The sequence below is a fragment of the Salvelinus fontinalis genome, chromosome 41 (genome assembly GCF_029448725.1).
Source record: "Salvelinus fontinalis isolate EN_2023a chromosome 41, ASM2944872v1, whole genome shotgun sequence".
In the NCBI taxonomy this organism is placed as follows: Eukaryota; Metazoa; Chordata; class Actinopteri; order Salmoniformes; family Salmonidae; genus Salvelinus; species Salvelinus fontinalis.
In genome coordinates, this window is record NC_074705.1 from 18,737,553 (window position 1) to 18,764,203 (window position 26,651).

The following is a 26,651-nucleotide window of genomic DNA, read 5'->3' on the forward strand; positions in this document are numbered from 1 at the left end:
TAAGCACGAAAAGCTTATTTCTCTCAAGTTCTGGGCACAAATGTGTTTACATCCCTGTTAGTGAGCATTTCTCCATTGCCAAGATAATCCATCCACCTGACAGGTGTGGCATATCAAGAAGCTGAGTAAACAGCACGATCATTACACAGGAGCACCTTGAACTGGGGACAATAAAAGGCCACTCTAAAATGTGCAATTTTGTCACACAACACCACAGATGTCTCATGTTTTGAGGAAGCGTGATGCCGGAAGGGAGGGCTGTCGTTCTACGAGCTCCTAATCAACTTTTAGCATTGTTTGTAACTCATTTTGTACATAGTGTTGCTGCTACCGACTCTTATGACCGAAAAAAAGCTTCTGGACATCAGAACAGCGATTACTCACCTCGAACTGGACGATTTTTCATTAATGAATTGTCTTTGTCAAGACAAGGCCCAAACCCGTCATCGGCGTGAAGAAAAGACAGAGAAAAAGGGGGAATAATACCCTCGGTATTACTGGCCAACGTGCAATTATTGGAAAACAAACTGGAGAATCTACAATCAAGACTACCCTACCAACGGGACATTGCAAAATGTAATATCTTAAGTTTCACCGAGACTTGGCTAAACGACTGTCTGGTAAGACGAGGGGCGGGGGTGTGTGTCTATTTGTCAACAACTGCTGGTGCGCAATGTCTAATATTAAACACGTCTCAAGGTATTGCTCACCTGAGGTAGAATACCTCATGATTAGCTGTAGATCACAATATCCACCAAGAGAGTTCTCATCTGTATCATTCGTAGCCGTCTATTTACCACCACAAACCGATGCCGGCACTAAGACCGTACTCAACGACCTGCACAAGGCCGTAAGCAAACAAGAAAATGCTCCCCCAGAAGCGGCCGGGGCCTTTAATGCAGGCAAACTTAAAACCGTTTTACCTTAATCTAACAGCATGTCAGATGTGCAACCAGAGGAGAAAAAATATATATATAATAAAATAAATAAACTCTAGACCACCGTTACTCCACACAAAGAGAGAAATATAAAGCTCGCCCCCACCCTCCATTTGGCAAATACGACCATAATTCTATCCTCCTGATTCCAGTTTACAAGCAAAAATTTAAGCAGGAAGTACCAGTGACTCATTCAATACGGAAGTGGTCAGATGACGCGGATGCTATAGGACTGTTTTGCTATCACAGACTGGAGTATACCACCTCAGTCATCGGCTTCATCAATAAGTGCATCGACGATGTCGTCAGAACATTAACCATACGTGCATTTCCCAAAAAAGAAGCCATGGATTACAAGCAACATCCGCACCGAGCTAAAGGCTAGAGCTGCCGCTTTCAAGGTGCGAGACACTAATCCGGACGCTTATAAGAACACCATCAAACAGGAAAAGCATCAATACAGGACTAAGATTGAATACTACTACACCGGCTCTGACACTCATCGGATGTGGCAGGGCTTGAAAACTATTACAGACTACAAAGGGAATCCCAGTTGTTTTGAAAGGCTGGTCATGGCTCACAACACCGTCATGCCGGAAACCCTAGACCCATTCCAATTTGCACACCGCCCCAACAGATCCACAGATGATGCAATCTCTACTACACCCCACACTGCCCTTTCCCACCTGGACAAGGAGAGACACCTATGTGAGAATGCTATTCACTGACTACAGCTCAGCGTTCAACACCATAGTGCCCACAAAGCTCATCACTAAGTTAAGGACCCTGGGACTAAACACCTCCCTCTGCAACTGGATCCAAGACTTCCTGACTGGCCGCCCCCAGGTGGTAAGGGTAGGTAACAACACATCTGCCACGCTTATCCTCAACACTGGTGCCCCTCAAAGGTGTGTGCTTATTCCCCTCCTGTGTTCCCTGTTCACCCACGACTGCGTGGTCAAGCACGACTCCATCATTAAGTTTGCTGAGGACACAATAGCAGTAGGCCTGAGGGAGGAGGAGAGAGACTCGGCAGTGTGGTGCCAGGACAACAACCTCTTGCTCAATGTGAGCAAGACAAAGGAGCTGATCGTAGACTATAGGAAAAGGAGGGCCGAACAGGCCCCTCATTAACACACCACATCACCAACAAACTATTCTCCAAACACACCAAGACAGTCGTGAAGAGGGCACAACAAAACCTATTCCCAATCAAGAGACGGAAAAGATTTGGCATGGGTCCTCAGATCCTCAAAAAGTTCTACAGCTGCACCATCGAGAGCATCCTGACCGGTTGCATCACCGCCTGGTATGGCAACTGCTCAGCATCTGACTAAGGAGCTACAGAGGGTAGTGCGTATGGCCCAGTACATCACTGGGGCCAAGCTTCCTGACATCCAGGACCTATATACTAGGCAGTGTCAGAGAAAGACCCCAAAAAATGTCCAAGACTCCAGTCACCCAAGTCATAGACTTTCCTCTCTGCTACCGCACGGCAAGGAGGTACCGGAGCGCCAAGTCTAGGACCAAAAGGCTCTTAACAGCTTCTACCCCCAAGCCATAAGACTGCTGAATAACTAATCAAATGGCCACCTGGACTATTTACATTGACCATCCCCACCCCTTTGTTTTTCCACTGCTGCTACTCGCTGTTTATTATCTATGCACACTCACTTTACAAATTACCTTGACTAACCTGTACCCCCACACATTGACTCGGTACCGGTACCCCTTGTACATAGCCTCGTTATTGTTATGAACATTTATTGTGTTACCTTAGATTTTTTTTAGTTTAGTAAATATTTTATTAACTCTATTTATTTAACTGCATTGTTGGTTAAGCGCTTGAAAGTAAGCATTTCACGGTAAGGTCCAACCCTGTGGTATTCAGCACATGTGACAAATATAATCAGAAGTAATTTTAATTAGCATGCTGACTGCAGGATTGTCCACCAGAGCGGTTGCCAGAGAATTTAAAATTAATTTCACCATCGTAAGCCGCCACCGACGTCGTTTTAGAGAATTTCCCAGTACGTCCAACCGGCCTCACAACCGCAGATCACGTGTAACCACGCCAGCCCAGGGCCTCCACATCCGGCTTCTTCACCTGCGGGACCGTCTGAGACCAGCCACCCGGACAACTGATGAAACTGTGGGTTTGCACAAACGAAAAATTTCTGCACAAAGGGAAGCTCTTCTGCGTGCTCGTGGCCCTCGCAGGGTCTTGACCTGACTGCAGTTCAGCATCGTAATCGTCTTCAGTGGGCAAATGCTCACCTTCGATGGCCACTGGCACACTCGAGAAGTGTTCTCTTCACGGATGAATGCCGGTTTCAACTGTACCTGGCAGATGGCAAACAGCGCGTACGGGGGTCGTGTGGGCGAGCGGTTCGCTGATGTCAACGTTGTGAACAGAGTGCCTCATGGTGGCGGTGGGGTTATGGTATATTACATGTTGAATTGATATTTTTGCTGAGTGTAGCACTGTGTAGGCGAAGTAGCCTAACACATGAATATATAACGAGCGGGACATACTTATAATGCACAGAGCTAGGAGAATGGCTACTGGTAGAACTACTAACTTCAGTCCAGATTTCTGTGTTCTGCCCCTCTCTCTCTCCCTCTTTCTCTCCCCGCATCTCTCTCCCCCCACCAGCTGCATGTGATACGATATGCAGCTAACAGCCAATCTGCTTAACTTAAGTGATAAAGAAAACAAAAAAAGGCCCCTGTGCACACATACAGAGTGGTCCCCGCCAGACAGTCATAGCAGTGGCTGGATGATCGGGTTTAGGCTGAGCCTGTTTAAGTGAATTCTCCACCCAGGCTTTTGTTAGTAGGTGGAGATGACAAAAGCAGCCTTATTGAATTAGTCTCAGTCTATGTGGGGGAGCTCCACAGGGTCAGGTCCTAACTTGGTTAATAAGGGGTTGAGGGGTGGCAGGAAGGGGTCCTAAAAGGTTTAAAAAAGGGTTAAAAAGAGAGGCATTGAAAAAAGTGTTCATGCTCGGCTGGTCCCTGGGCAAGCTAACAGGCTACAGTGCTAATCCAGTTAGTGGCCGAGCCCCATCCCAGAGTGCTGGAGGAGTTAGCGAGGAGCTGTGCCCCAGAACAGCAGGGGTTAGGGGGGGACGTGGTGAGAGGGATGGGGGGGTATGGGCCGGGGGGTGGGAGCCGGGTGGTTGGGTGAGTGACTTGCAGGTGGTGAATGGAGGTAGGGGGTGGCAGAAAGAGGACGGACGGACGGGGTCAGAGAGGGGCTGGCACTCTGCTCTGGGTCATGGAACATCTAAAGGATGGTGGGAGAGGAGGAGAGACTGAAAGAAAGGGGGAGTAGGAAGAGAGGAAAGGGGACTAAGGAAAGCATAGAATATGAGGAGAAAGTGGGGATAGGGAAAGGAGAAGAGAGAAGTAGGGGAGGCAGGGAAAAGTGGAGTAGGGAAAAGTGTGAGAGGTTAAATTTTTCTGTAACGGTACACCTTGGCCTAGATGTTTACATTAAAGGACATGACTTATCCCAAAGAATGCCGGAGCCGCACTTAAATCCTCTTTCACAGGCAGTGAATTAAAAGCTGAGCTTCTCTTTACATAGCAGTTTCAAATTATGTGAGGTTGTTAAATGAACATGCTAGCAAGTATGTGTAGTCATGCAACCACTCACCTACAACTGCACACGTATACTCACAAACGTACATTGTTGCGCCATCTCATACACACTCATTCACATTCTCCCACACACACAAACACAGAGAGCCCTGGTGTTTTTCCCATCTAGTGAGTGTGTGTGTGCTTGTGCCTGCATTCAGCCTGGCCTTGGCAGCCAGCTAAAGTGAAACCCACCCGGGGAGCATGGGGAGCCCTGGGAAACGTAGTGTTTGTTTAACCCTGGAGAGCCTCCAAAAAGGGCTCAGCTGTCTAGGAGGGCCCCAAGCTGGGATATACAGGGAGAGCCTCTGGCTCAACAGCCATACTTCGCTGTCGGATGCTCATATTTGTCACACAGCCAGTGAAACAACATATGACAAAACATGAGATGTGGGCAGTGTCCAGATAACCCATAGTGGCATCCTAAATAGTAGGCCGCTGGGGTATGTGAAATGTATAATATGTGAAATTGAGTGTGCTATAAAATGCCAGAATGTTACACTCATCCATTCATTTAGTACGAATCCACTGCATGGTGGAAGAGAATCTACTAAACAATTTGGCAAAAGATGACATTCTCAGTGTGTGTGACCATACAATGTTGATATTTGTTACTTACAGCATACATTTGTACTAAACAGTACGCTCTAAGTAGTGTGTAGTTTGATTAGTGCAGATTATGAAGTTTTAGTAAGTGGGAGGCGAGACAAATTTCGGACATGGCCGTGGTGTTTCCCCGACCAATAGGCTCGGGCCGAGCAACACTACTAACTAATACAAGGAACACGTAAAACCCAGGGGAGCAACTTTGGTTTTAGAAGTGGGGGAACATAATTCTTATACATACATTTTGTTATCCAGTCGGATAAACACTCCAAACAGACTACCAGACCGCTCGGATGCATCCGCATGGTCCTAAAGCACATCGTTGCCTTGTTTTGTATCGCATTCCAATGATACAACTCGGGGGAGGGGGACAAAAACGCCATTTCAGAATGTGGGGGGGGGGGGGGGGCGTCCCCCCCATCTCCAGTGAAAGTTGCACCCCTGCGTAAAACGATATAATATATATTTTTTAATTAATTACTATGTTACCACCCAACAGTGTTACTATCCTATACCAATAGTTGAAGTGGACTGAAATACTGTATGTGCCAGTACACATTTTGACTGCAGTCATCTTTATATTTAGGTGCCGGTACTCAACATATTTTTAAAGACAATATTACATAAGAAGAGCCGGTACTCAAGTAGTTGAACATTTGAGTTGTGTACTGGCCCAATTCAAGCACTGTCCGACACCAACATGTAACACCATAGCCCTGAACTTTAAATCAGTTGGTGGCGCTGTACTGTGGTACGTACTGGCCCAATTCAAGCACTGTCCGACACCAACATGTAACACCATAGCCCTGAACTTTAAATCAGTTGGTGGCGCTGTACTGTGGTACGTACTGGCCTTGAGGGTGTAGGCGTTGACCTCTATCTCTCCTCCTCTTGGTGGCTGAAAGTAGGGGGGCTGGCGTTCGTAGGGGTCAGGATCGGAGTAAGGGCTGGAGTGTCCCGTGGAGCCTCCGCCGCTGCCCGCTGGGCTCACTGTCGCCCCCCTCTGGAGCTCCTGTGCTTCGAACACTGCCACCAGCTGAAATACAAGCACAGACGCACAACAGGACTGGAATCATACAGGAGGAGAAACAATAGGGCGGTATGGTAGCTTAGCGGTTCGAGTGCTGGGCCAGTAACTGAAAGGTCGCTGGTTCGAATGACTGAGCCGACAAGCTAAAAAAAAAAAAAAATCTGTTGATGTGCCCTTAATCCTAATTTGCTCCAGGGGTATTACTATGGCTGACCGTGTAAAACAACACATTTCACTGCACCTAGCCGTTGTATGTGACAATAAAACATGCATTTTCTTCATTCAAATACAATATTATCATGCTGTAATAGAGTCATAATGTACACCAACCAGACACACAGAGTCAAATGGCCCATTTCCAAATGGGTGGCAAGTCAAACCCGAGTGGGTGGCTGTCAGAATGTGTGAAAGCGTTCAGACCGTCAACAGACACAGAGTGCTTATCAACCGAGAGAGGGACAACCTGGCCTAGTTAGACCCTTTTATGGATGTAGTGGTGTCACAACAGTAAATGTTTATGTTCATGCTCTTTGCACATACAGCTGCAATTCATCTCTGTGGGAAGCAAACGGGTGGGAAATGCATTTAACATTAGCATAAGCCTGAAAGACACACACCGTCGATCCCGCTTCCTCACACACGTACGCATACGCAAAAATCAGACTTATCTACCAAACAGTAGGGAGAGGGCTGTGCATTCTCTAGGCCAAGAGGAGTGTGTGGTGCTCCACAAATACCATCAATCAACAGCGTGAGGGATGGCGAGCGAGCGGAGAGAGAGAGAGAGAGAGAGAAAGAGAATGTGTGTGAATGCCAGCCAAACTCTACTGTTACTCCCCTCCCACATAATGTGATTTATAGGGATCAAAACGGCTCTATCGCTCTCTGTCAACACAAGCCGGTGCGTGAGTGCATACCAACAAGAGCAGCATACGAATGTGATCTGTGCGTTCCAAAATAATAATACTACATTGAAGTTAGGACTCATTTGTCTTATCGTGGCAGCAAAATGTCTTCCGTGAAGCCAGTTCAGAAAAGCCAGTTAGAAAAGCCAGTTAGCCATACAAAATCAGAAACATACATATGAACAGTGTGTGTCTGTTTGTCTGTGTGTGTTCCCATGTGTTAATCGCTATTGGTTAACTGTGTTCACTAAAACAAACAAACAAAACAAACAAACACAGTCCAGCAGTAGTAAGATGAGGTGTGTACGCATCGGAAATAAATAGTCAAATTAAATCTGACAGGAGAATCAGAACCTGTCAAACACAATGACACAGTTGCCTCCACGAGCTGGATGGAGACAGGGATGGAGAACAGAGGGTGAAGAGAGAGAAAATGAGACAGACAGACAGAGAGAGAGAGACAGAGAGAGAGAGATTAGAGGGTAGCACTCCTCCGATACGCTGCCGTGAATTTGTCATTTGACAAATTAGCACTGTGGCGTGACGCTCTCATTAAACAGTGCTAGCACAGGAAATGACCACTTAATGAAAGAGAATGACAATCAGAACAGGGGGATGAAGAAAACAAGAAAGACAGAGAGGAAGAACACTGGGACACAAATGCAAGAAGAAAGAGAGAGCCAGAGATGAATAGGAGGGAGGTGTGTGTGTGTGTGTGTGTGTGTGTGTGTGTGTGTGTGTGTGTGTGTGTGTGTGTGTGTACACGTACGTACGAGAAAGACAGACAGAGAGAGACTGAGAGCGAGAGGGAGTGAGTGAGTGAGAAAAAATGAGTGAGAAAGAGGAAGAGAATCACAGAGAAAGAGAGAGAGGGAGAGGGGGTGTTTTTCAAAATCATCTGCACCCATAACTGAGGGGGGGGGGGGGGGGCGAGAAAACAATAAGCAATAACACGGTGGGTAGAAATAAATCATACATCACCGTGTGAATGTCACGCTTCTCACTCTCCCTTTCTGCCATGATTCAATATCCTGACACCTCCGCGCCCCAAACCAGAGGAAATTGGCCGCATCAGAGCATCAGCTGGAGGGAGGGAGGGGCCATCAGAGAAAAACATATCCACTATGTGATTGATGGATGCCTCTATACCTTCCGTTCTCCTTCTCTCTTCCCTGCTCTTTTCCTCCTCTACCACTTTCTAAATCAGATGACTTTGTCCCTCAGAGAGGGTGAGAGAGTTGACTCATGTGGATGTGATGAGGTGAGAGATTCAGACAAACCCCACAGTGTCACGGACAGCTCAAAAAGAAGCACCTGTAGAGATCTCTACTCCTTGATACACACAACCTCAGTGTCACACACACAGCTCTCCTTCCTGTGTGTGTGCGCGTACGTGTGTGAGTGCGTGCAAGCTTACTGTTTATCTAACCCTAACGCTCAGCTCAGCTGATGAGTCAAACGTGCAGGCAGTCAGTGCACATTTACATGGAAGCGTTTAACTAAAATGCTAATGAGTGCACTAATTGCAAAGATGGGCAAATCAAGCTCATGAAGTTACACAAGTATAGCTATAGCTAGAGCGTGGACATTTACACGGGAAAGATTACAAAATTCTGATGCATGTCTGATGGAAGAACATTAACATCGACGGGGCTGAAGTGGAGCGGGTCGAGAGTTTCAAGTTCCTTGATGTCCACATCACCAACGAACTATCATTGTCCAAACACACCAAGACAGTCGTGAAGAGGGCACAACAAAACCTATTCCCAATCAAGAGACGGAAAAGATTTGGCATGGGTCCTCAGATCCTCAAAAAGTTCTACAGCTGCACCATCGAGAGCATCCTGACCCGTTGCATCACCGCCTGGTATGGCAACTGCTCGCCATCTGACCGCACGGCGCTGCAGAGGGTAGTGCGTACAGCCCAGTACATCACTGGGGCCAAGCTTCCTGCCATCCAGGACCTATTTAATAGGCAGTATCAGAGGAAAGCCCATAAAATTGTCAGAGACTCCAGCCACCCAAGTCATAGACTGTTCTCTCTGCTACCGCACGGTAAGTGGTATCGGAACGCCAAGTCTAGGACCAAAAGGCTCCTTAACAGCTTCAACCTCCAAGCCATAAGACTGCTGAACAATTAATCAAATGGCCACCGGACTATTTACATTGACCCCCCACTCCATTTGTTTTGTACACTGCTGCTACTCGCTGTTTATTATCTATGCATAGTCACTTCACCCCTACCTACACGTACATATTACCTCAACTAACCTGTTCCCCCTCACACTGACTCGGTACTGGTACCCCCTGTATATAGCCTCGTTATTGTTATTTTATTGTGTTACTTTCTATTATTTATTTGGTAAATATTTTCTTAACATGACATGCTTACTTTCATTTCAAGGTCTACACTTGTTGTTTTCGGTACATGTGACAAATAAAGTTTGATTTGATGTGTACACGGAGCAGAAAGGAGAAGAGCGGAGAGGGAAAAAAACGCTAGTGGGAAGCACAGGGGGAAAAATGGCAGCTGTACAGATAACTCATCCAGAACTCTGACTTCTCAAACACAGCAGAACGCTAACACCCCATCGCCTTCTTAATTCAGCCACTTACTTCTAGTTAAATAACAAAAACCCAGCTGGAGAGCATAGCACATCTTAGACAGGTAGAAGATATCTGATCGCAAACATTTAATAGTGAATTGCATACACGGGTAACTTCATCACCTCGTGTGCGACGCACTGCAGAGAGAGACTCAGCGATAGATACAGAGCGCGGTGGGACTCAGCAGCTCCCGCATTCTCCCATTGTGCTCTTTTACAACCAACCACTTGACTGCCTGCTGTTCTGGGGAACTACGGTAAGCTTCATCATGGAAAATGACGTGACAGACAAAAATGAAGAACGAGGTCTGCTTTATCTCCTAACGCATTGGACAAGTTGACGAGGTATTTACCTAAAAAGTAGCTACAAATATTAAAATGTGTTAAAGTTTATGAACAAAATAGTTTCAACGGTATCCAGTGTGCATTTCCAAATACCCCGGGATACAGTATATACGGTATACCGCCCAACGCTACTGACAGGTGACACGCGGTGTCAACCATACCATGCCATCTTAACCTAATTATATAACATTTTCTGAATCAGTGGGGTCCTATTTGGCCCGATGGGTGGATGGGGACACGGTCGCACTATCCCGATTCTCCACCCTTTACCCAAAGTGTGGACAGGCACACTTCTCATCATATATTTAAAACCATAGGATTGGTGTATCATTAGCTGGAAGGAGTTTCCACCATTGTTAAATTCAGTCTCGAGGTTCACATATAGGAGCTGCTGGAAAACATGATTGCGCACAGCCCCTACATGGAAACAGATGAACAGTGCCACCTAGCTCGAAGCAACAGCAACTACAGCGTCTTTCAAACAAATCACACACACACACACACACACACACACACTTCCATCCCCACACAGTAACAACCACTGCACCACAATACCTTACACATGCCCCTTCCCCACATACATAGTTAATCTCTCTCCAACCATTCCTTCTCTTCTCCTCTCTTCTCTCCATCCCCTCTGTTGGTGTGTGCCACATCTCTATGGGGCTGCTGTGCTTTTGTCTGCCTGTCATGTATCTTAAGAGTCTACCTCTCTCTCTCTCTCTCCCTATTTTCCCCCCTCTCTCCTTTGAAACTCCTAGCATGCATAATGCGGAAGCGAGGCGAGGGCTGCATCCTGATGGTAATACAGTTATCCAATCATCTCTGTCTCACTCTACCTACCCCCCCCCCCCCCCCCCACCTCTACAAACTGCCAGGGAACTGTTCAGCTTAAAGCCTGGGGGGCCTTCTCTTAAATATAGGGTCTACCCTAAACCTCTGAAATAAGTAGAATACCTTACACCTCTGTCAGCACACAGTCTGCTTCCCAAATGGTACCATATTTCCTAGGTAGTACACTACATCTGACCAGGACCCATACGGAATAGGGTGCCATTTGGTACACAGCCTTAGTCATAGGTTGAATCAGATGTCAATCAGATACTAAAATGCCGGTGGAATCACATGTCAAAATAGTGAAAAATAGAACGAAGGGAAAAGTGCTGGGCCCTTAAAATGCATCCTTCCTTCCTCCTTTCCTTGAAGCAATCACTGATCAGCCCTTGCTGGATTGGTGAAAGGCTACTTACTGTATATGATAGAACCGCTCCTAACCCTACACTAATCAAGTCATCAAGGAAGGGAGGAAGAAAGAAGGCATTTGAGCGTAGCCTGATTGGCATTTGGTATTCCAGTGTCAGGTGACTGGTACTGAGGATGTGATGAATGGAAGAAGACTCATGACATCAGTAGGCAGGTTATCATTTCATGCGGTGCAATGCTAGAAGTACATGCATACCCAAATGTACTCCAATGATGCAACGCGTTAAGCATCTGTGCACACACATGGTCAGTCTAACACACAACGCGGTTAAAACAAGTAGGACATTGGACCGATTACCATCCAGACTCCTCTAATACTATGTCTACTTCCCTGTGTATCTGTAACATACATCCAGATGTTTTATCTATTTAACTTGGTAAATTAAGTCTTATTTACAATGATGGCCTACTTGTAAAGCTCCCCGGCGAAACCCTCCCCTAACCCGGACGACGCTTGGCCAATTGTGCGCCGCCTCCCGATCACGGCCGGTTGTGATACAGCCCAGGATCGAACCCGGGTCTGCCGTGACGCCTACTAGCATCGCGATGCAGCGCCTTATACCGCTGCGCTACTCGGGAGCCCTCCTTGAAACACACACCTGGGTTTCAGCATACCCCAATCTCACACAAATGCATGCATACATAGTACAAAACGCACACACAGACAGTCCTAACACACAGACATGGCTGTGAGCATCATCCAATCCAACTCTCGCCCTCCATTAATAACCACACACACACCCCTACTACATGGGCCTTGGGGAGGCCTGATTACCAACAGCGACAAGACAGCCTATAGGGAGGTGTGAGAGCCTGGCGGAGTGGTTTACAGGATAATAACCTCTCCCTGAACGTCAACAAAATGAAGAACTGATCGTGGACTACAGGAGACAACATCCACAAGATCCTCGGCGGAGACGTAATACCCTGACATGGCCCCTCCACACCGACACCGTGGTAGGAGGCTGAAGAAATTTGTCAAGGCCCCTAAGACCCTCACGAACTTCTACAGATGCACCAGAAAGGATTCTGTTGGGCTGTATCACCGCTTTGTACGGCAATTGCACCGCCCGTAACCGCAGGGCTCTCCAGAGGGTGGTGCGGTCAGCCCAACACGTCACTGGGGCCACACTGCCTGCCCTCCAGGACATCTACAGCACCCGGTGTCACAGGAAGGCCAAGAAGATCATCAACGACCTCAGCCACCCGAGCCAAGTCCAGTTCCAGGGCCTAAAATGAACAGCCACCACCTGCCAAACGCTGGTAGATTTTGGCATTGGCGGGTAAGATGTCTATTCACCAGGGCTCAACAGGAGCATTTCAATCGCATTTGTGAATACAAAAAGTGTCAAATATGATCACATTTATAGTGAAATAACTGCTGCAGAAGGTGTTTTCAAAGTATTTCTGCCTTTTCGTTTCATAGCTGGTAAATGAATCGTACAAAGTCAAAGAACTAAGAATCACATATAGGCTATTTCACCTCGTGCAGCAACACTGCCTGGCTGGGGGTGGTGCACACGTGAAGAAGAGCTGAGGGAAAGATTCATTTTTAGAAGCGGAGCGCACGGGCATAAAAGTCTGTCTAATTTACTTGAAACGAAAGTCTACTGAAGTGAGACTTTGTCCTTGTGTTTCTTGGCTAGTTACATTGTTTTATTCACATGCTAGGTTGTTTTCCCATGTTTGAGTTTCAACTGCTAAGGAAGAGAAGACAATGCTCCTACTATTCATACTCAATCTCACAACTCAATCTCACAACAGGCACAACAGTCCCGCTACCACGGTAACAAACTGCTCTTAAAGGGGCAGGTGAAAATGTTTGTCTCATCTTCGATATTTAGGTTAAAAGATTCAGGCCACAAAAAATTGTATTAAACAATATACCACATTACTTCTTACTAGTAATACATTTGTTTTAGAAACATTATAAAGGACGTTTATCTTTTTTTTGTTTTAATGTTGTAATTTTAGTGGGCAAAAATATTTTTGCTGGTACAAAATCAGAGTGGCTGGTAGATTATTTTTTTTTAAATCTACCTACCACTGTGGCTGGAGGACCAAAAAGAAAATGTTATGCCCTGGCCTATTCACTCTGCTACCATCTAGAAGGCAGAGACCGTACAGGTGCATCAAAGCTGGGACCGAGATACTGAAAAACAGCTATAATCCCTTATTGATGTCACTTGTTAAATCCACTTCAAATCAGTGTAGATGAAGAGGACATGTTAAAGAAGGATTTTTAAGCCTTGAGACAGACAAAAAATATAAGTGCCTTTGAACGGCGTATGGTAGTAGGTGCCAGGCGCACCGGTTTGTGTCAAGAACTGCAATGCTCAACAGTTTCCTGTGTGCATCAAGAATGGTCCACCACCCAAAGGACATCCAGCCAACTTGACAACTATGGGAAGTATTGGAGTCAACATGGGCCAGCATCCCTGTGGAACGCTTTCGACACTTTGTAGAGTCCATGCCCCAATGAATAGAGGCTGTTCCGAGGACAAAAAACGAATATTAGGAAGGTGTCCTTCATTTTTTGTACACCCAGTGTACATACTGTATTCAGCATACAGTAGCTCATCTTACACAACTACTGTTGTACATAGCTTTTCCATATTTACAGTATATATTGTCCATACTGTCTTATACACACATGTATATTCCGGACTCCGACATCACACGCTCATATTTCTTAATGTCTTGTTTCTTCTTTTTTTCTTGCTTTTTTGGTGGATTATTTGTTTATTAGTATTGTACTGTTAGACATTTTACTGCATTGCTGGAGCTAGAAACACTGGTGTGTGCCCACTCCACCCACACATTCCATTTCTGACTGATGATTCTAATTCACAAACACACCCACACGCAAACACACACAATCAGCTGAGGTACTGTTTGCTAGCTGTGCTTTGTGACAGGCCTTATTATTTAGTTATGCACACTCGGAGGGTAAACTCTTCATAAATCACGTGGTGCCCAGGGGAACAGGAGGGTAGTGTGTATGTGTGTATATCTTTGTCAATTTATGATGGGAGGGAGGAGGGGGGGGGGGGGGGCCTGAGGCTTTATATATTTCTCAGCCGTGACAACACAAAGTCAGACAAAAAAAAAAGCATTTATCACCCCAACAGCGCAAACACATCACTAACGGTCACACGGACTGTTTTCTCCCCTACTCTTTTCCACCATCCACTTCCTCCCAAAAGTCCTTGTGAGAAGCTAATAAATCGGGTTCTTTTTACCCTGTGGCGAACGCAAGGCCAGCTGCTCCCCGCAACCACCCCTCCCCTCCTCAACCCTCCTTTTCCACATTCACCCCCCGAGGGTCAGGGAGGGAAATGGAAGAAGTGATTAACTTGGAAGCTGGCAGGCTGGAGCAACCATGCACCTGTGGAGATCTGCTGCTCTCTCTTCCATTCACACACTCACTTGTTCTCTCTTCATAACGCCATCTCTGTTTTTATATTTCCCCATCACTTCATTGTTTGCTGTCAATCAAGTCCACTTCTGTTAATTATCTCCTAATTGTTCTTCTTTAATTAAGGAAGTTTCCTTTCCTTAATTAATTACCAACGGCACACGCTTAGTTTTTTAATAGACACTAAACCAGCTCTTAATAGGCACTTAATAACAGACACCTCCTCCTATACTCCTCATTTAACAAAGCCTTGGACTAGCCAACTACGTTACTGATGTGTGCTGACTGGATGAGAGGAACAGAGGGAAAGAGAAGAAGGGAGGAGAGAGGCAGCAGAAAAGGGAAAGATGGGGAGAAAGGAAGAGAGAGAAATAGGAGGGAGGAGAGAGGCAGCAGAAAAGGGAAAGATGGGGAGAAAGGAAGAGAGAGAAATAGGAGGGAGGAGAGAGGCAGCAGAAAAGGGAAAGATGGGGAGAAAGGAAGAGAGAGAAATAGGAGGGAGGAGAGAGGCAGCAGAAAAGGGAAAGATGGGGAGAAAGGAAGAGAGAGAAATAGGAGGGAGGAGAGAGGCAGCAGAAAAGGGAAAGATGGGGAGAAAGGAAGAGAGAGAAATAGGAGGGAGGAGAGAGGCAGCAGAAAAGGGAAAGATGGGGAGAAAGGAAGAGAGAGAAATAGGAGGGAGGAGAGAGAGCAGAAAAGGGAAAGATGGGGAGAAAGGAAGAGAGAGAAATAGGAGGGAGGAGAGAGAGCAGAAAAGGGAAAGATGGGGAGAAAGGAAGAGAGAAATAGGAGGGAGGAGAGAGAGCAGAAAAGGGAAAGATGGGGAGAAAGGAAGAGAGAAATAGGAGGGAGGAGAGAGAGAGCAGAAAAGGGAAAGATGGGGAGAAAGGAAGAGAGAAGCAGGAGGGAGGAGAGACCAGAAAAGGGAAAGATGGGGAGAAAGGAAGAGAAGCAGGCTCAGCTTCATATAATGTTTGTTCCAACTTCACCTTGCAAGTAAGCAATGAGAACAATTACAGTGTCTTGGTGATATCAACCTCTGCAGTAGTGAGTGGGTGTCTGCTCTCTCAAGCTCACAGCAGTATAATACTAGTGGGTGTTGGAAACACCTTGAATACGAATATAGTTGAGTAAAACATTTTTTATTTGTTTCATTTTATCAGACTGATGCTCCACAGAATGTTGCTTATTACTAACAGTAACAGCAAAGAAAAAGTCAGCTGTTCTGGCAATTAGGTTTTCAACAGGTATTTTTCCATGCCACGACTCAAGGACGGACAGGGAATCGAAATGTTTCTGGGCATTTCTAACATGCATTCCCCATACTGGTCCATTATTTTCCACAAGACCCCATTTTTAGCCCACATTTTTTTAGACTGGCCCACTGGGCTAAAGATGGACCAGCCCATTTGCCTAAACTGCCCTTTGGCCAGTCTGTTTCTGCCACCACTCATAAGTGTCACAAATAGCAGATGTGATAAAGGCTTACAGTTGAGTCACTATATTCCATTGTAGCCTCTGATCATCAACCGTGCTAATATCATCATTCCTTACAGTGTTGACCCAAGGCTCAGAAAGCACTCTGTCCATTCATATCATAATACAGTCATGTGCAGTACATTTAGCCTACTGGCTTCACCATACTTACCGTTGCCATGGTGAGCTAACCCTCGCAGCTATGGCTCGGAATTTCAAATCCTTTTAGAGCCTTCTAGAATCTCAAGACAGAATTATGAATGTCGAACGGAATTATGAATGGCTAAGACTGTGGTTAAATCTGAAATTGCACCCTATTTGCTAATTACTTTCTGTGCAAAGGTAGTGCGCTATATGGAATAGAGTGTCATGTTGTACCCTGGATGGTGGTTGGTAATGTTTAGACTTCAAAAACATGAAAATAGAACATGTTAAAAAATTAAAAAAAAGATCATGTTGGGGGGGGGGTTTAAAGACAGAAGAGCATATAGAACAATCACTCTGTTAGAAATGGTGAGATATGGTTATTTATTCAGCTGTTAAAGAGTAGTGACAGGCCTTGGCAAGGTTTTCATGTAAATCCATTAATTTCCTACATTTTGTGAGGTCTATGGTATTACCTGTCACTTACATGTCAGGCTTATGGAAAGTCACAATAACAACTCAAGTGGGCTATTCAGATGCATTACCGTCTAATCAAGAGATGTCCATTCATTAAGACAATCAATTAATTTGTACAGGCGGGTGGCGCCTGGTATAAATTGATTGTGACGGATGATAAAAAAATAATGATGACGGTGTCAATGACCTGTCAGAGAGGACTCAGGTGCAGTTTCAGACATTTAATTGCGGCGGGGACACGGTAAAGCATTTCGCCCCGTGCTTTTTTCTCCCTCCTTCGGTTAACGCCACAACCCCTGGCTCGGGTCCACGTCCTGCACCAGAGCACGCACACACCTTCACACTCACCGGTCTCACAGAGATGTTTGACTTAAAGTTAATTGCAGCAATTAGCTGGGAGGCTGGATGGGACGGGAACACGCAGAAGGGTACATTACAATGTATTCGGAAAGTATTCAGACCCCTTGACTTTTTCCAAATGTTACGTTACAGCTTTATTCTAAAATTGATTAAATACATGTTTATTCTCAATCTGCACACAATACCGCAAAATGACGAAGCAAAAACTACATTTGCACATTCATTAAAAAAAAAAACAGAAATACCTTATTTAGATAAGTATTCAGACCCTTTGCTATGATACTCGAAATTGAAATCGGGTGCATTGATCATCCTGGATTGGAGTCCAACTGTGGCAAATTCAATTGATTGGACATGATTTGGAAAGGCACAAACCTCTTTATTTAAGGTCCCACAGTTGACAGTGCATGTCAGAGGTCGAAGGAATTTTCCATAGAGCTCAGAGACAGGATTGTGTCGAGGCACAGATCTGGGGAAGGGTAACAAAAAAATGTCTGCAGCATTGAAGGTCGCCAAGAAGACAGTGGCCTCCATCATTCTTAAATGGAAGAAGTTAGGAACCACCAAGACTCTTCCTAGAGCTGGCCAAACTGAGCGATCAGGGAAGAAGGGCTTTGGTCAGGGAGGTGACCAAGAAACCGATGGGCACTCTGACAGAGCTCCAGAGTTCCTGTGTGGAGATGGGATAACCTTTCAGAAGGAAAACCACCTCTTCAGAACTCCACCAATCAGGCGTTTATGGTAGAATGTCCAGACGGAAGCCACTCCTTAGTAAAAAGACACATGACAGCCTGCTTGGAGTTTGCCAAAAGGCACCTGAAGGACTCGCAGACCATGAGAAACAAGATTCTCTGGTCTGATGAAACCAGTTGATCAAGGTCTGGTTGAGCAGCTCATTTCTAAAATGTTGGTTGATAGAGGGGGACAGGGATAAAATCCTGCACATACATTAGCTCTCCTGGGAGGATGGGGTACCACCCTTGATGTTAAACCCTGTAACATTCCGACCAAATACGTTCAATGCCTTTTGAAATAATTCACTCATTCAATATATCACAGATCAAATAGTATGACACAAATCTTTTTATTCAGCTGAAGCATGCCCACATTTTTTTTTGGTCATGATATGTACATTTTCTAGTTTACTCAAATTTGTCTTAGCTACCTTAAGTGTTTATTTTGCAACTCAATAGATGTTAGTCAGCCTGCAATGTCGCATACGTTGGATGCCCTAATCAATCTACAATATTTTTGACGCCACATAATTCAAAAGAAAGGCTACATCTAATCTTTTTCTCTAAAATTAAATATTCACGATTCACTAATTCTTATTTTGAATTAGATCAAAAATAGTAAATCGACTTTGTATGGCCTTATTCGCAAGTGTCGGTGATACGTTTTTTGGGACATGACATGAAGAAAACATTAATAGCCTACATGTAAATAATAGCTAAACAGTTAACTACAGGGTACCTAGTAAGTCTGTACTCTATCAATCTGGCAGTCGTGCCAACATATCTCATCGGCCACCTGGTGGAATGGACTTTGTGGATCTGAGGCTCTTTCCCGTTGCCTCCATCATCCTCCAAATCCCATCATCATCAGCCGCCTCAGAGCGCAACTGGTCCTTGTTTGGGAACACACACCAAAGCACACAACAGGCTGACCAATACAAGGGTTGAAAAACTGGTGGCCATCTGGGCAAATTTGAGGCTTTTTGAGACTGACAAATGAGCCATCCTCAACAAGGTTGGAAAGTGACAGTGAAGATGAGGCCTCAGAGTCTGATGTTCAAGAGGAGGACATTGAGGAGGTCCAGGGAGAAGACGTGGAAGTCTGAGAGAAAAACAACCAAAGCTTTCGTTTCTAGACTATCATTTTACAGATGTATGTTGAAAACGTTTTTGGGAGATGCGATAGATCATTGGGGATCATTCAATATTCCCTTTCTTTTGCTGTTCAGTGAAATCATCCCATGTGACGAGTCAACTCATTTAATTAAAGTTCAATTCGTAACTAAATTGTTTTTTTATTTCCATTGGAAGGATTTAAATAATTTGCAATTATGTCTACTTATGATAAGGTAAATATATGATAAGGTAAAAAAAGGTTTCTGTTTCTGTTTATGATATGGTAAATATATCCAATGCAAAAAAACATCCACATTTAAATGGTATTAATATTAATCTGCATATATTCCCATATATTCCAGTTAATTCCACGGAAAGTTTCCACCTCTGAATATTCCACCAAAATGTGCAACCCGATTCATCACTACTTATTTTTACATGTGTAGAAGAATATTCCTCATCAGATGCCAGTCAAATACTGCCATCTGTGCAAACTGAATGGATTGAAGGACTCTCACAAAGCCCAATGTAGCCAACGTCCCTGGCTAATCAACAAGTCTTGCATGGTGCCTATTTCCTGCAATCAGTCTTCATTCAGTGAACTTTTTCTGTGACTCACAGATCTGTACTTTTCATGGAATCTGAAAAGCTATAGCTTTTGTTGAAAGAATGTACAAATCTGAAATTTGAATATAAACGTATGTCAATAAATGGGTTTCTCAATAAGCTTTTCATAGAACTGAGAGCGAAGCATCCGAATGATTATCCTTGGAATCATACATAGACCTATTTCCTTCCACATTTCCTGAGTTATCACAATTCCAAATGAGATCCATTCAACCTCCCCCATTCCCTTCATCAGATCCATTCCAAACATAAACCAACATTTCACATCTACATCTCAAATTGCTCCCCATTCCCTACATAGCGCACTGCTAATAACCAGAGGCCTATAGGCAATGGTCAAAATGTGCAATAAATAAGCAATATGGTGCTATTTGGGACGCAGTATCGATGAGCCCATACATATGATCACGTGTGAACGGCACCAATGCTTTACCATTGATATATGCATGAATGACATCGGACGAGACATCCACACCACCATTTGCAAAGTCTACATCCACAAATGGCACCCTATTCCCTATAAAGTGCACTACTAATGACCAGAGCCTTATGGTATGGGTCCTGATCAAAAGTAGTGCACTAAATAGGAAATAGGGTCCCACAGTGTAAACAGAGCCGGGGCCCTTGATGGCTTGTACACTCAGCAATTAAAAAGGCAAATTAGTTGAGATGGATTGAATCATTAGTTGTTTTTTTATATTAAATTTCCCATGAAATTAGATTTCTAATTTGGCCGCGTTTGGTAGTGTGGGGGGTGTTTCCTTTTTGAAGAGTGGATGTCCGTATGGGTTAGGGAGTTGTGCGTGTGTGCATATATGTAATAAGGAGTGACAGTCCGTTCATGAGGACGGCTGTGCTCCCTGGGTTTAATTACATTGGTTGACAAGACCATCGCATGAGAAGGGAAAGACAGTGAGTGTACACACACACACACAGACACATGTGTAAACACACGCATACACAGCGAGTACACCACATGCATGCATGCACACAGAAATTCAAGCCATTTCTGATGGGTCCATCCATACGAATTGGTAATATAGTACAGCAGCAAAAAGCATAGTGCACTTATGAAATCCTACTTATTACCAGCAAAATGATCAACTTCCTAAGTACCTATAGACTTATGGCCTACAGGAAACATACGCTACCATCTAGTTCCATTTGAACGATGCACTATCCCAATGCTAAATGATTACGACAGGACTTCAATATGGAGAGCCCGAGACTTCGAGAGTAGGCTAATTGCTGTGATAATGTAGCCTTGCTGGTGGTTGAATGCAGTGAATGACAGGTCTACCTGGGTAAATGACTGCCTGGGAGAGGTAAAGTGCTGCCACCAGTTATTACGAGGTGTAGAGAGGCTTTCTGGTGATGTTCTTCTAACGCGGTGCATATCCCCTTACATTGAGAAACTGACTACTTTCACATCATCATGGGTACTCATCAGGAACGGAGGGCTGATTATGGGGATTAGTCACACAGAGAGAGTAGAGAGCTGGAGCTCTGATTAGCACAAAAAAGTTCTGTCAAGAGGGGGTGCGGGTGTGTATATACAGTGGGGAGAACAAGTATTTGATAGACTGCCGATTTTGCAGGTTGTCCTACTTACAAAGCATGTAGAGGTCTGTCATTTTTATCATAGGTACACTTCAACTGTGCGAGACGGAATATAAAACAAAAATACAGAAAATCACATTGTATGATTTTTAAGTAATTAATTTGCATTTTATTGCATGACATAAGTATTTGATCACCTACCAACCAGTAAGAATTCCAGCTCTCACAGACCTGTTAGTTTTTATTTTAAGAAGCCCTGTTCTCCACTCATTACCTGTATTAACTGCACCTGTCCACACACTCAATCAAACAGACTCCAACCTCTCTACAATGGCCAAGACCAGAAGGTGTGTAAGGACATCAGGGATAAAATTGTAGACCTGCACAAGGCTGGGATGGGCTACAGGACAATAGGCAAGCAGCTTGGTGAGAAGGCAATGACCTGCTTCAAAAAAAGTAAGGCTATAAGTAGTGCTGGACGATTAATTTGAATGTATGTTTTTGCATGATATTCCAAATGCCTTGTCCACTTGTTCTCATGTTGTGTTTTTGGTCTCGTCGTCTCCGCTCCTCTGTGCACCTTCCCATTTACACCAGAGATGTGTACATAATGACGAGATGTACGTCTCCATTCTAACAATGGGAGTCATTGTCCCAAAGGCGGGAAGGCAGGCGACAAGCTTAGATCCAAAATAGGCCCAAAGAAATGCATTGGCCTTGTTTTGGACCGGTTTTAGCAAGAGCATTGCTTAGACTCTTCCGCTATGTTTTACACACACACCACCAAGCCAACAAAGTTGAGAGATCACATTTCCTCCCTGACAAACGGTTTCAACTTGCTACGGGTGTGTTCATAACAATTCAACTGTTCAACCTTGTTAGCTAGCAAATACACTACATGATCAGAAGAATGGGCACTAATAGAGTTGGTCCCCAATTTGCTGCTATAATAGCCTCCCCTCTTCTGGGAAGGCTTTCCACTAGATGTTGGAACATTGCTGGGGGGACTTGCTTCCATTCAGCCACAAGAACATTAGTGAGATCAGGCACTGATGTTGGGCTATTAGGCCTGGGTCGCAGTTTGTATTCCAATTCATCCCAAGGGTGTTACATGGGGTTGAGGTCAGGGCTCTGTGCAGGCCAGTCAAGTTCTTATACACCGATCTCGACAAACCATTTCTGTATGGACCTCGCTCTATGCACAGGGGCATTGTCATGCTGAAACAGGAAAGGGTCTTCCCCAAACTGTTGCCACAAATTTGAAAGCACAGAATCGTCAACAATGCCATTGTATGCTGTAGCGTTAAGATTTCCCTTCACTGGAACTAAGGGGCCAAGCCTGAACCACGAAAAACAGCCCCTAACCAGTATACAGACTATTTTTTTACGCGCTGTGGTTCAGCATTCGGTGATCCCGTTCTGTACACTTGTGTGGAGTACCACTTCTTGGCTGAGCTGTTGTTGCTCCAAGACGTTTCCACTTAATAACAGCACTTACAGTTAAGTGGGGAAGCTCGAGCAGGGCAGAAATTTGACAAACGGACTTGTTGGAAAGGTGGCATCCTATGACGGTGCCACGTTGAAAGTCACTGAGCTCTTCAGTACGGGCCATTCTACTGCCAATGTTTGTCTATGGAGATTGGATGAATGTGTGCTTGATTTTATACACCTGTCAGCAACGGATGTTGCTAAATTAGTCAAATCCACTAATTTGAAGGGGTGTCCACATACTTTTAGTTTTGATCCAAGTTGGCTGAACTTGAAATATAAAGATTAGCTGGCTAATCACTAGCACAGCGGGGACTGTAAAGCAACACAAACATTGGCACTGACACATGCACACACACACTATACATTCACATGGATTTAGTAATGTAGATATGTGGTAGTGGTGGAGTAGGGGCCTGAGGGCACACAGTGTGTTGTGAAATCTGTGAATGTTATGGTAATGTTTTTAAAATTGTATAAACTGCCTTAATTTTGCTGGACCTCAGGAAGAGTAGCTGCTGCTTTGGCAGCAGCTAATAAAGATCCATAATAAATACAAATATGTGGGCTTGAGAGATTGCTGATGAGACCGGTGTTAATTTCCTAATGCCTGCTACAAGAAGTTAGTCATTATGCATGGTTCTTGTTACATTTGTAACAAAAAAGGGCATTTTCATAGACTTGAAAGCCAGATCAGTGATTACTGACAAAAATGACTATTTTCATAAAATAATTTAATTATTAATTGGTCTCATGGTTGTGGAAGGCTTATATTTACCCTAGGTGGTGCAGGTAGCATAGTGGGTCGAGCGTTGGGCCAGTAACCTAAAGGTTGCTAGATCGAATCCCCGAGCTGACAAGGTAAAAATCTGTCATTCTGCCCATGAACAAGGCAGTTAACCCAATGTTCCTAGGTCGTCATTGTAAATAAGAATTTGTTCTAAACTGACTTGCCTAGTTAAATAAAGGTTACATTTCATAAAAATGTTTAAACCTCACAAGCCCTCAATTCATTCATTGCTGATGGTTTGAAATGCAGTGTGTGACCTTTAAATTGTACAACGCTTATTTAGAGAAAACATATATATTTTTAAATAGTGAACAGCCATGAGGAAAAAAAGATATAATAACAATCGACATGACTTTTAGGCCATATCGTCCAGCCCTAACTATAAGATACAGTGAGCAACACAAGACCATATTTTCAAATGACTAACCATAGTGGCAGTGACCACGTCATACTAACCTGGCTGCCCCCTACTATCAAGTCCGGTCATGATTGATCAGATGGCACCGGAGAGTTTTACAGCCTCCTAACCATTTGTGCTATTGTGTGTGTTTTTTTGCATTATTTGTAACTTGTTTTGTACATATTGTTTCTGCCACCGTCTCTTATGACCGATAAGAGCTTCTAGAAATCAGGACAGTGAATACTCACCTCGTATTGAAATACAATTTTTTCTTAAACGAGTCGGACGAGAGGGAATAACTCCAGACACTCGACAAGGCCCTCATCCCCGTCATTTGCAGAAGAAAGAGACGGAGATATCGAGAACGAAGGTCGGTGTGCCTTGTAAGGATCCGGCGGCGAGTGGGTAATTTCACTTTACCATCGGTCCTCTTCAATCACTGGATGATAAAAAGACTAACTACAAGAACGTATATCCTACCAACGGGACATTAAAAACGGTAACATCTTGTGTTTCACCAAGTCGTGGCTGAACGACGACATGAATAACATAGAGCTGGCGGATTTTAAGCTTTTTCAGCAGGATAGATCAGTTGCCTCTGGTAAGTCAAGGGGTAACACTATGTATATTTGTAAAAACAACAGCTGGTGCACGATATCTAAGGAAGTCTCAAGGTTTTGCTACCCTGAGGTAGAGTACCTCATGATAAGCTATAGACCACACTTTTTACCAAGAGAGTTTTCACCTATATTCTTCGTAGCTGTCTATTTACCACCACAAACCGATGCTGGCACTAAGACCGCACTCAATGAGCTGTATGTGGCCATAAGCAAACAGGAAAACGCTCATCCAGAGGCGGCACTCCTAGTGGCTGGGGACTTTACTGCAGGGAAACTTAAATCCATTTTCCCTAATTCTACCAGAATATTAAATGTGCAACCAGAGTAAAAAAAATAACACTACACCTCCTTTATACAACAAACAGAACCACATTAACATCTCTCCCTCACCCTCCATTTGGCAAATCTGACCATAACTCTATCCTAATGATTCCTGCTTCAAAGCAAAAACTAAAGCAGGAAGCACCAGTGACTGGGTCTATTTAAAAAATGGTTAGATGAAGCAGATGCTAAGCTACAGGACTGTTTGTTAGCACAGACTGGAATATGTTCCGGGATTCCTCCGATGGCATTGAGGAGTACACCACATCAGTCACTGGCTTCATCAATAAGTGCATTGTTTACATCATCCCTACAGTGACTGTACGTGCATACCCCAACCAGAAGCCATGGATTACAGGCAACATCCTCACTGAGCTAAAGGGTAGAGCTGACTCTTTCAAGGAGCATATAAGAAATCCCGCTATGACCTCCGACAAACCATCACAGGCAAAGCATCAATACAGGACTAAGATCGAATCGTACTACACCGGCTCCGACGCTCGTCGGATGTGGCAGGGCTTGCTGACAATTAAAGACTACAAAAAGGTAAGCACAGCTACGAGCTGCCCAGTGACACGAGCCTACCAGATGGGCTAAATTACTTCTATGATCGCTTTGAGGCAAGTAACACTGAAACATGCATGAGAGCATCAGCTGTTCCCTGGTGACTGTGTGATCACGCTCTACGTAGCTGATGTGAGTAAGACCTTTAAACAGGTCAACATTCACAAGGCCAGGCAGATTACCAGGACGTGTACTCCGAGCAAGCGCTGACCAACTGGCAAGTGTCTTCACTGACATTTTCAAACTCTCCCTGTCGGTGTCTGTAAAACCAACATGTTTCAAGCAGACCACCATAGTTCCTGTGCCCAAGAACACTAAGGTAACCTGCCTAAATGACTACTGACCCGTAGCACTCACGTCGGTAGCCATGAAGTGCTTTGAAAGGCTGGTCTTGGCCCACATCGACATCATTATCCCAGAAACTCTAGACCCACTCCACTTTGCATACCACCCAAACAGATCCACAGAAGAAGCACTCTCTATTGCACTCCACACTGCCCTTTCCCACCTGGACAAAAGGAACACCTATGTGAGAATGCTATTCATTGACTACAGCTCAGCATTCAACATCGTAGTGCCCTCAAAGCTCATCACTAAGCTAAGGACCCTGGGACTAAACACCTCCCTCTGCAACTGGATCCTGGACTTCCTGACAGGCCGCCCCCAGGTGGTAAGGGTAGGTAACAACACATCTGTCACGCTGATCCTCAACACGGGGGCCCCTCAGGGGTGCATGCTCAGTCCCCTCCTGTTCACTCATGACTTCATGGCCAGGCAGAACTCCAACACCATCATTAAGTTTGCCGATGACACAACAGCGGTAGGCCTGAACAACAACAACAACGAGACAGCATATAGGGAGGTCAGCGATCTGTCCGTGTGGTGCCAGGACAAAAACCTCTCCCTCAACGTTATCAAGACAAACGGAGATGATTGTGGACTACAGTAAAAGGAGGACCAAGAACGCCCCCATTCTCATCGATGTGGCTGTAGTGGAGCAGGTTGAAAGCTTCAAGTTCCTTGGTGTCCACAACACCAACAAACTATCATGGTCCAAGCACACCAAGACAGTCGTAAAGAGGGCAGGGGAAAACCTATTCCCCCTCAGGAGACTGAAAAGACTTGGCGTGGGTCCTCAGAACCTCAAAACAGCTGCACCATCGAGGGCATCCTGACCGGTTGCATCACCACCTGGTATGGCAACTACTCCGTATCTGA

The 26,651-nt window shown here is 44.8% G+C and overlaps 1 protein-coding gene across 1 annotated transcript in view; it reads right to left on the reverse strand.

Annotated features, from left to right (window-relative positions):
• Positions 1–26,651, reverse strand: part of LOC129840235 (partitioning defective 3 homolog B-like) — a 182,941-nt gene that overhangs the window by 132,508 nt on the left and 23,782 nt on the right. Inside the window, exon 3 of the mRNA XM_055907954.1 lies at positions 6,039–6,225. Within this exon, the coding sequence (XP_055763929.1) occupies positions 6,039–6,225 (187 nt within the window). The remainder of the gene's footprint in view (positions 1–6,038; positions 6,226–26,651) is intronic.